This window comes from Oncorhynchus gorbuscha, linkage group LG24 (genome assembly GCF_021184085.1).
Source record: "Oncorhynchus gorbuscha isolate QuinsamMale2020 ecotype Even-year linkage group LG24, OgorEven_v1.0, whole genome shotgun sequence".
NCBI lineage: Eukaryota > Metazoa > Chordata > Actinopteri > Salmoniformes > Salmonidae > Oncorhynchus > Oncorhynchus gorbuscha.
This window is the reverse complement of record NC_060196.1, coordinates 53,568,981-53,580,704: the sequence shown is the minus strand read 5'-3', so window position 1 is coordinate 53,580,704 and position 11,724 is coordinate 53,568,981. Positions and strand designations below refer to the sequence as shown.

The following is an 11,724-nucleotide window of genomic DNA, read 5'->3' as shown; positions in this document are numbered from 1 at the left end:
ACTAAGGATTACTTTTGGAAGCGGATATAATCTATATTATCTGTAATCCTATTGGAGACGCAAAATTTCGAATGCGGAAGTACTTAGTTATCAGCATGGAACGATCCATGTGGATGAGGTGAGTGTGCGTCATAATAAACGTTTGATCAATGTTACAGAACCGCTTTTGGTTTTAAATCCAGAAATATGTATCAAGCCAGCTAGCTACGATGTTTTCTAAACGTTTAACAGTCAAGGAATTCGGGTGGTTTTTATATCGCCTGAGATATAGAAACTACCGTGAACCCATGTTCGACTGGCTAGCTAGCACGATCGAAAGGACGCGGATATGATCATGCTATGTGACAGCATGAGTTTAATGTAACTATTACTGACTTTGTCATTTATATTCACCATGTATGTTTATGTTGTGTTCTAGCTACATTGTATCTAACCAGTTATCATTGGTCTAATTGTCCTCTCTGTCTTTGTAGCAAGCTTTCTTTACACTTGTGGAATTGTAACCCTGTATCTTGTGACTGTCAACTTTTGGATTAGTGAAGATTTGGATTGACCATCACACGTTGCCTGTCCACCATCATGCTGAGTGACGTGGAGGCAAAAGAGCTGCTGTCCTTCCTCACCCTGAACACCAGGCCGGACCTCAAGGGCCAGGCCACAGAGTACATCCTGGGCCTATCTGGCAACAGGGATGGCTGTCGCTACCTACAGTCAAAACCTGACTTCCTTAAAGCCCTGGTGACCCTCACCACCGACCCCTCTATCGCTATCGTCAAAGACTGTTACCACTCTCTCATCAACCTCTCGGCTGACGAGACCATGCACCAACCGCTGGTGAAAGACGCTGACTTCCTCCCTATGTTGTTTAAAAACCTCCTGGACCCAGAGTTTATGTTTGCAGACCGTATCTGTACGATCCTCACTAACCTGTCGCGGCACGTGAAGACGTGTAAAGAGGTGTTTAAGGCTATGCAGAAGCAGGAGATAGGTCTGACGCAGATAGTGGAAATCTTCTGCACCGAGGGCTACAACAAGCAGGTGTCACTCCATTACCTGGGCCCCCTCCTCTCCAACTTGACTCAGCTGCCCGAGACCAGACACTTTATCCTGGATAGGGAGAGGTCAGTGGCTGGGTGCTTAGCTCATGAGATCCAGGTTTAGCCTAGGCTAGGTTATGTCTTTTACTTTTCTCATCATCTGGTAATACATGCCTAAAGAGATGTTAACATGCCTGCCCAATAAGTGTTACCTGTCTGTTCCCTGTCCAATGATGATGCCTGTTCTTTGTGTGTATGTTTGATGGTCCACAGGTGTGTAGTGCAGAAACTCCTTCCCTACATACAATACGAGGCCTCCACAATCAGACGAGGGGGAGTCATTGGCACTCTGAGAAATTGTTGCTTTGACCATGGTAAGTGATGAAAAGACACACACACACACATACATGTTCATGGCTGTAGGACAGGCAGATTTAACCTTCCTAGTTCATGCCCGTTTTGTGTTGAATTGAAGAGGATTAATTTTCGGTAAACGTTCTAGCTATGTTGACCTTTGACCTTGTAACATATGTTTCCAAGAAAGGGTAAGAGAGAAAAAAGTTCTTGATTTGGATATCTTACGATTTCCCCCCAGCTCATCATGAGTGGTTGCTGAGTGATGCAGTGGACATTCTGCCTTTCCTGTTGCTGCCTCTCGCTGGGCCTGAGGAACTGTCTGACGAGGAGAATGAAGGTAAGGAGGACACCACGGCAAAGTGTTTCTCATCTCGCTGCAGAACAGACAGGATCCAGCTGCAGCAGACAGCGTATCATGTACTGTACCAGGCACTGTGATTTCAGATGATTCAACAGTCCTTAAATACATCCTCGGCCCTAAGGAATGGGGTGAAGTTGCCCCTAGACCAGTGGTATTCAAAAACAAGTTCTAGTTAGTACGCACTACTAACAATTTAATAATGATAACAATGGGGCGGCAGGTAGCCTAGTGGTTAGAGCGTTGGACTAGTAACCGAAAGGTTGCAAGATCAAATCCCCGAGCTGACATGGTAAAAATCTGTCGTTCTGCCCCTGAACAGGCAGTTAACCCACTGTTCCTAGGCCGTCATTGAAAATAAGAACTTGTTCTTAACTGACTTGCCTAGTTAAATAAAATGTAAAAATAACAGGTTAGTTCGTAACACACTGATATAACAGGTTAGTTAGTAGACACTGATATAACAGGTTAGTTAGTTACACACTGATATAACAGGTTAGTTACACACTGATATAACAGGTTAGTTACACACTGATATAACAGGTTAGTTAGTTACACACTGATATAACAGGTTAGTTACACACTTATATAACAGGTTAGTTAGTTACACACTGATATAGCAGGTTAGTTACACACTGATATAACAGTTTAGTTACACACTGATATAACAGTTTAGTTAGTTACACACTGATATAGCAGTTAGTTACACACTGATATAACAGTTTAGTTACACACTGATATAACAGTTTAGTTACACACTGATATAACAGTTTAGTTAGTTACACACTGATATAGCAGGTTAGTTACACACTGATATAACAGGTTAGTTACACACTGATATAACAGTTTAGTTAGTTACACACTATAACAGGTTAGTTAGTTACACACTGATATAATAGGTTAGTTAGTTACACACTGATATAGCAGGTTAGTTAGTTACACACTGATATAACAGGTTAGTTAGTTACACACTGATATAACAGGTTAGTTAGTTACACACTGATATAACAGGTTAGTTAGTTACACACTGATATAACAGGTTAGTGAGTTACACACTGATATAACAGTTTAGTGAGTTGCACACTGATATAACAGGTTAGTGAGTTACACACTGATATAACAGGTTAGTTACACACTGATATAACAGTTTAGTTAGTAGACACTGATATAGCAGGTTAGTTACACACTGATATAACAGTTTAGTTAGTTACACACTGATATAACAGTTTAGTTAGTTACACACTGATGTAACAGGTTAGTTAGTAGACACTGATATAACAGGTTAGTTAATTACACACTGATATAACAGGTTAGTTAGTTACACACTGATATATCAGGTTAGTTAGTAGACACTGATATAACAGGTTAGTTAGTAGACACTGATATAACAGATTAGTTAGTTACACACTGATATAACAGGTTAGTTAGTAGACACTGATATAACAGGTTAGTTAGTAGACACTGATATAGCAGGTTAGTGAGTAGACACTGATATAACAGTTTAGCTTAATGTGAGTCTGGAAGGAGAGTTTACAGTCTAACCAGACACCTAGAATATGTGGACAACTACAAATACCTAAGTCAGAACCGTCCAGAGTAGTGATGCTAGGTGTGCGGGTAGGTGCGGACAGCGATCGGTTGAAGAGCATTCATTTAGTTGCAATTAACAGCAGTTGGAGGAAGGAAGGAAGGAGAGTTGTATGGCATTGAAGCCCGTCTGGAGGTTAGTTAACACAGTGTCTAAAGAAGGGCCAGATGTATACAGGATGGTGTCGTCTGCATAGAGGTGGATCAAAGAATCACCAGCTGCAAGAGCGACATCATTGATGTATACAGAGAAGAGAGTTGGCCTGAGAATTGAACCCTGTGGCACTCCCATAGAGACTACCAGAGGTCTGGAGAACAGGCCCTCCGATTTGAGTTGCACACTGATATAACAGGTTAGTGAGTTGCACACTGATATAACAGTTTAGTTAGTTACACACTGATATAACAGGTTAGTTAGTAGACACTGATATAACAGGTTAGTTACACACTGTTATAACAGGTTAGTTAGTTACACACTGATATAACAGGTTAGTTAGTTACACACTGATATAACAGGTTAGTTAGTTACACACTGATATAACAGGTTAGTGAGTTACACACTGATATAACAGTTTAGTGAGTTACACACTGATATAACAGGTTAGTTAGTTACACACTGATATAACAGTTTAGTTAGTAGACACTGATATAACAGTTTAGTGAGTTACACACTGATATAAAGGGTTAGTGAGTTGCACACTGATATAACAGGTTAGTTAGTAGACACTTATATAACAGTTTAGTGAGTTACACACTGATATAACAGGTTAGTTAGTAGACACTGATATAACAGGTTAGTTAGTTACACACTGATATAACAGGTTAGTGAGTTGCACACTGATATAACAGGTTAGTTAGTAGACACTGATTTAACAGGTTAGTGAGTTGCCCACTGATATAACAGGTTAGTTACACACTGATATAACAGGTTAGTTAGTTACACACTGATATAACAGGTTAGTGAGTTGCACACTGATATAACAGGTTAGTGAGTTGCACACTGATATAACAGGTTAGTTAGTTACACACTGATATAACAGGTTAGTTAGTAGACACTGATATAACAGTTTAGTTAGTTACACACTGAACTCTTTCTGAGAAGTAGTTGGTGAACCAGGCGAGGCAGTCATTTGAGAAACCAAGGCTGTCTGCCGATAAGAATGTGGTAATTGACAGTCGGAAGCCTTGGTCAGGTCGATGAATACGGCTGCACAGTATAGTCTTTTGTCGATGGCAATTATGATATCGTTTAGGACCTTGAGCGTGGCTAAGGTGCACCCATGACCAGCTTGGAAACCAGATTGCATCGTGGAGAAGGTATGGTGGGATTCTAAATGGTTGGTGATCTGTTTGTTAACTTGGCTTTCGAAGACCTTAGAAAGACAGGGTAGGACCGATATAGGTCTGTAACAGTTTGGGTCTAGAACGAAAGAGAGGTTGAACAGGCTAGTAATAGGGGTTGCAACAATTACGGCGGATAATTTTAGAGAGGGTCCAGATTGTCTAGCCCAGTTGATTTGTAGAGGTCCATATTTTGCAGCTCTTTCAGAACATCAGCTGTCTGGATTTGGGTGAAGGAGAAATGGGGAGGCTTGGGCAAGTTGCCGCGGGCAGAGCTGTTGACCGGGGTATGGGTAGCCAGGTGGAAAGCAAGTCCAGCCGTAGAAAAATGCTTACTGAAATTCTCAATAATCATAGATTTATCAGTGGTGACAGTGTTTCCTAGTGTCACTGCAGTGGGCAGCTGGTAAAATAACAGGTTAGTTAGTAGACACTGACAACAGGTTAGTTAGTAGACACTGACAACAGGTTAGTTAGTAGACGCTGACATAACGGGTTAGTTAGTAGACGCTGACATAACGGGTTAGTTGGTAGACGCTGATATAACGGGTTAGTTGGTAGACGCTGACATAACGGGTTAGTTGGTAGACGCTGACATAACGGGTTAGTTGGTAGACGCTGACATAACGGGTTAGTTGGTAGACGCTGACATAACGGGTTAGTTGGTAGACGCTGACATAACGGGTTAGTTGGTAGACGCTGACATAACGGGTTAGTTGGTAGACGCTGACATAACGGGTTAGTTGGTAGACGCTGACATAACGGGTTAGTTGGTAGACGCTGACATAACGGGTTAGTTGGTAGACGCTGACATAACGGGTTAGTTGGTAGACGCTGACATAACGGGTTAGTTGGTAGACGCTGACATAACGGGTTAGTTGGTAGACGCTGACATAACGGGTTAGTTGGTAGACGCTGACATAACGGGTTAGTTGGTAGACGCTGACATAACGGGTTAGTTGGTAGACGCTGACATAACGGGTTAGTTGGTAGACGCTGACATAACGGGTTAGTTGGTAGACGCTGACATAACGGGTTAGTTGGTAGACGCTGACATAACGGGTTAGTTGGTAGACGCTGACATAACGGGTTAGAGCAGTGATATTCAAACTTTTTCAGCGAGGATCCCAGTTTTGGGGGGGGGACAGAATTTCTGGGTCCCCATTTTTTTCCACCCAAGAATTTATTGCGATCCCACCCCAAATCTAATGACAACCTTAAAATAATGAAATTTCCTTTTACGTCAACAAATAACCTTCAATTTATTGCATTTTTAGCTCTTATCAAAATGAATTTAAAAAACAAATACGTTTACTCCTAACAAAGTATTGTTGGCCCCCCCCCCCCCAAAAAAAAACAAAAAAACATTTTGGCGACCCCACTGCAGTTCCCTCGATTTTGAGTCAGTTTGACATTTTACCCACTAATGGTTAGGATTAGTGGAAGGGACAATTATCCTAGATCTATACCTAGGATAACTTCAGAGCTCATTCCTACTCCCAGCTGCAACAGGAAATCATTGTGGCATGAGCATGTCTGCTGCAGTAACCCTCTCCTCCATAGGACACAATGTGTTTGTTCTGTGCAGATGGCAGGTGGAATTTCAAGGCACTGTGTATTTGTCCCCACCTTGTGCATTGAGAGTTGATAAAACAAATGTACATCACAATAACGGGAACCAAATATAAAATGTTGAAGATCCTTCCAAGGACGTTGTGAATCTGTGCTGTACTCAGCCCGGGGTTCAACTTTAAAGGCGGTGGTCATGTAAAAATAGTTCAACATTTTTCATTTGTTTTGATGTTTTACAGTCTTGTGGCACATGGCCACGTTAACCAGTCTTTATAGAAGGCTACACAGCCTGAGATGCTAGAGAAGAATTCATAAAGAGATGGTTTGCTTCACAAGGCCCTCCGTTTGTACTGTGAACAACATGCATTGATTAAAACACTTCAACTCCTTGATATAGCCTACTGCTAATGTAATACAGTAAGATATCTGCACTCAAATGTAGCCTAATACTGACGGTACATTATTCCTATTCAATGAAGGGTTACCCGTTGACCTCCAGTACTTGCCCGAGGACAAGAAAAGAGAGGAGGATCCTGACATTCGCAAGATGCTCATTGAGACCATGATACTGGTTGGTGTACCCAAGAGTTAATAACCATGCCATGCTTCCACCAACACTTCAAATCAAAGCTTATTTGTCACGTTTACAGATTTGCAGATGTTGCCGCAGGTGCAACGAAATGCTTTGTTTCTGGCTCCAACACTTAACCATCTTTGTCACTAAACCAGAAAAGCTCTTTCTGTATAACCCAAACTGATTTTAATACTCCTAACTTGACGTTTTTCTCTTGATGCACCCAGCTGACTGCTACCAAAGTGGGCCGGCAGTTTCTGAAAGCCAAGAACACCTATGTCATCATGAGGGAGTTCCACAACTGGGAAAAGGAACCTCACGTGGCCGCTGCTTGCGAGAAGTTTATACAGGTAAACTACGAATATACACTGAGTATACTAAACATTAGGAACACCTTCCTAATATTGAGTTGCACCTCCTTTTGCCCTCAGATTAGCCTCAATTCGTTGGGACATGGACTCTACACGGTGTCAAGCGTTCCACAGGGATGCTGGCCCATGTTGACTCCAATGCTTCTCACGGTTGTCATGTTGGGTGGTGGACCATTCTTGATACACATGGGAAATGGTTGACCATGAAAAACCCAGCAGCGTTGCAGTTCCTGACACAAACCAGTGTGCCTGGGACCAACTACTATACCCCGTTCAAATGCACTTAAATGTTGTTTCTTGTCCATTCACCCTCTGGATGGCACACATACACAATGCATGTCTCAGTTGTCTCAAAGGTTAAAGAAGGATATTTAAGCCGTCTCCTCCCCTTCATCTATGCTGATTGAGGTGGATTTAACTAACGACAATAAGGGATCATAGCTTTTGCTTGTCATGGGAAAGAGCAGGTGTCCTTAATGTTTTGTGTATAATTTACAGTCATTTTAATGTGTGTTAGGTTTGTACTAAGATCAACAAACGGTTGCTGTAATTCTGAGGCAGACCTCTGCCATTAGGGTTTAGGTTGACCCTATTAAATCAACCCAGAGTAACCTCACGGTGAGCTGCTGCTGCTGCTGCGTTATTCACAAGCAAGTCCAGATTTTCCAGCTGTCGTCATGGCACCTTGGTAACCAGTACGTTCGGGAATTTCATGGCTTCTTGTTGTGCTTGGTAAGACACCCCAGTCTACAATGCCAATTAATCTCATGACATGTCAGTACTCTGAGTGCTGAAATGTACAGCAGCGGCTGACTGAGAAAATGGAATCTATATCCCAAATGGCATCCTAGTCCCTACATAGTGCACTACTTTTAACCAGGGCCATGTGGGGTCCTATCGGCCCTCTGTAAAAGTAGTGTACTATAGGGATCCATTTGGGACACAGACAGGATGTTCTGATTGCCTGGAAAAAGCTTCCACTGTTCCTTCCCTGCATAGTGCCTGCTCTGCAGTGGCATTCTGGTAGTGGGGAATGACTGAGTGGAAAAGATGTCACTCGGTCTTGGGTGAAACCCCCTGATTACACTCCATACAGCTAGGAGATCCCTTTTGAGTTCTGGTCCAGAGGTACGAGTTCAGTCTTTAGCTACCCAGACAGTTTAACCACAGTCATAAAGCATATAAATCTAGCGAGTTGAAATCCAAGCATGATATTTATCTAAGATTAATGGTCTTTTTATGCTGAATCTTGCGCTTAACAAGGTTGTAACATTTTATCATAATACTTAAAAATACATATTTTTTTTCAAAAATTGGGAACACGTCCTGATGCCGTTTTGACGTTTCACGCGCTAATTTGTTGTCAACTCCAGTCTGTAGTAATGTTGAGGATGTCATTGGAATATTTTGCTCTCTACAGTTTTTTCACTTAACGTAAGTCTTTGTGTTTGCCACCAGCATTGATGTATCCTTTTTTGAATGGTCTCCTGTCTCTCTCTGTCAGGTGCTGATCGGGGACGAACCGGAGCCAGGCATGGACAACTTGTTGGAGGTGGAGATTCCTGAGGATGTGGCGGTGAAGCTCAAAGACATGGATGCCAAGGAGCAGGAGCAGTTGGAGAAGGACCAGGAAGATCTGTTAAATCCAGACAAGCCCCAGCAGTGTGCTGGCATAGTGAGGATGATGTAGCAGAGAGGTCTTTTCTACATTTCATCTGAGCCACCATCTGATGAACAATGGAACCAAACCAACTGCTGACTGGAACGAACAGAAGATCATTCTCGCCATCACAACAACAAACTTGCATTTAATCAGAGGTCAGGGAGAACTGTGTTATATTTTCACATAATGTAAATTCAGACAACAAATGTCAAGTAACCATTAAAATAATATCATTTTGTTTTTAATGAAAAGAGTCTGCCCTTGATTTATTTTCTGTAGGAACCCCAACATGTTTGAGTCCCAAATGGAATCACGTTTGAGCCCATAGTAGTCCATGGTAACATAATCCATGGTTAGCAGCCACTAGGTTCCATGGTTAGCAGCCACTAGGTACCATGGTTAGCAGCCACTAGGTACCATGGTTAGCAGCCACTAGGTACCATGGTTAGCAGCCACTAGGTACCATGGTTAGCAGCCACTAGGTACCATGGTTAGCAGCCACTAGGTACCATGGTTAGCAGCCACTAGGTACCATGGTTAGCAGCCACTAGGCTCGTAGCCAGGAGTAGGAATCCTCAGGCTGCCTTCAGACAGTTTACCTGAGAAGCTGTGCAGCTGCCTGTTGGGCTGCTGGTCCTTATGGGCTGAGCTGGGCTTCCTGCTGTTAGGTAGGTTGTGGAAGGGCTTGGGGGTGGAGGGCTGCCACTGTAACAGCTTCTAAATCAGGTCCTGGCAGCCTGGAGGGGCACACACAGCCAGGGGACATTAGGACTGCAGCTCTTTATGGCAAAGTAGTTTTATTGACTTTAAAGTAACATCAACAAGTAAAGACAGGCTCACATCCAACAAAAGTCATCTTTTTTTCTCTTCAATTTACATCACCACTGTTCTATAATAATCATTGAAATGTATAATTGAAGGCATTCATATTTAGGTTTCTTTCGAGCTGGGCTTAATGCTTATTTGGGTATGCTTTCTTTCCAAGACATGTACAGTCGTGGCCAAAAGTTTTGAATGACATAAATATTAATATCAGTGTCTTTAGATAATTTTGTTAGATGTTACTATGGAATACTGAAGCATAATTACAAGCATTTCATAAGTGTCAAAGGCTTTTATTGACAATTACATGAAGTTGATGCAGAGTCAATATTTGCAGTGTTGACCTTTTTCAAGAACTCTGCAATCCGCCCTGTCATGCTGTCAATTAACTTCTGAGCCACAACCTGACTGGTGGCAGCCCATTCTTGCATAATTAATGCTTGGAGTTTGTCAGAATTTGTGGGTTTTTGTTTGTCAACCTGCCTCTTTAGGATTGACCACATGTTCTCAATGGGATTAAGGTCTGGGGAGTTTCCTGGCCATGGACCCAAAATATCAATGTTTTGTTCCCTGAGCCATTTAGGTATCACTTTTGCCTTATGGAAAGGTGCTCCATGCTGGAAAAGGCATTGTTCATCACCACACTGTTCCTGGATGGTTGGGAGAAGTTGCTCTCGGAGGATGTGTTGGTACCATTCTTTATTAATGGCTGTGTTCTTAGGCAAATCTCTGAGTGAGCCCACTCCCTTGGCTGAGAAGCAACCCCACACATGGATGGTCTCAGGATGCTTTACTGTTGGCATGCCACAGGACTGATGGTAGTGCTCACCTTGTCTTCTCCGGACAAGCTTTTTTCCAGATGCCCTTTCTCATCAGAGAAAACAACTTTACCCCAGTCCTCAGCAGTCCAATCCCTGTACCTTTTGCAGAATATCAGTCTGTCCCTGACGTTTTTCCTGGAGAGAAGTGGCTTCTTTGCTGCCCTTCTTGACAGCAGGCCAACCTCCAAAAGTCTTCGCCTCACTGTGCGTGCAGATGCACTCACACCTGCCTGCTGCCATTCCTGAGCAAGCTCTGTACTGGTGGTGCCACGATCCCGCAGCTGAATCAACTTTAGGAGACGGTCCTGGCGCTTGTTGGACTTTCTTGGGCGCCCTGAAGCCTTCTTCACAACAATTGAACCGCTCTCCTTGAAGTTCTTGATGATCCGATAAATGGTTGATTTAGGTGCTATCTTACTGGCAGCAATATCCTTGCCTGTGAAGCCCTGTTTGTGCAAAGCAATGATGATGGCACGTGTTTCCTTGCAGGTAACCATGGTTGACAGAGGAAGAACAATGATTCCAAGCACCACCCTCCTTTTGAAGCTTCCAGTCTGTTATTTGAACTCAATCAGCATGATAGAGTAATCTCCAGCCTTGTCCTCGTTAACACTCACACCTGTGTTAACGAGAGAATCGCTGACATGATGTCAGCTGGTCCTTTTGTGGCAGGGCTGAAATGCAGTGGAAATGTTTTTGAGGGATTCAGTTCATTTGCATGGCAAAGAGGGACTTTTCAATTCTTTGCAATTCATCTGATCACTCTTCATAACATTCTGGAGTATATGCAAATTGCCATCATATAAACTGAGGCAGCAGACTTTGTGAAAATTAATATTTGTGTCATTCTCAAAAGCTTTAGGCCACGACTGTAGTGTTAGATTGGAGAAGTGGGCTTAAGGGCCAGAGAAGTGTTGTTGTTTTTTTAAACACATTTTACAGACCAGGGCCTGTATCCAAAAAGTATCTCAAAGTAGGAGTGCTGTTCTAGGATCAGTTTTGCTTTTCTAAATCTTTCTCAAGGAATACGATTACTTAGACGAGACAGACCTGATCGTAGATCCGCACTCCTACGCCAAGATGCTTTATGAATATGGCCCCTGTTGATCACTGGCAGAATACCTAGGGAAACTGGGTGGTGGAACGGTAGCTCTTTCCTGATGAGTTGGACCAGTTTGCGGGGATTCTTCTCATGGTAGGGCAGCTTCCATTTGAGACCCA

General features: G+C 42.8%; 1 protein-coding gene across 4 annotated transcripts; it reads left to right on the top strand.

The window, feature by feature from the left end:
• Positions 1-61: 61 nt before the first annotated feature.
• On the top strand, positions 62-9,111 carry LOC124012334 (protein HGH1 homolog). 4 transcript variants are annotated; one of them, XM_046325835.1, is made up of 7 exons: positions 62-118; positions 538-1,121; positions 1,311-1,411; positions 1,633-1,731; positions 6,732-6,823; positions 7,054-7,176; positions 8,702-9,111. In XM_046325835.1, exons 2-7 carry the CDS (start codon positions 580-582, stop codon positions 8,885-8,887), a joined length of 1,143 nt encoding a protein of 380 aa, XP_046181791.1. In that variant the 5' UTR covers positions 62-118; positions 538-579; the 3' UTR covers positions 8,888-9,111. The 4 variants fall into 4 exon arrangements, with proteins under 4 accessions (XP_046181791.1, XP_046181790.1, XP_046181792.1 ...); XM_046325834.1 differs by having other exon boundaries at positions 66-118; positions 474-1,121; XM_046325836.1 differs by lacking the exon at positions 62-118 and adding an exon at positions 145-360.
• The last annotated feature ends 2,613 nt before the right edge of the window (positions 9,112-11,724 follow it).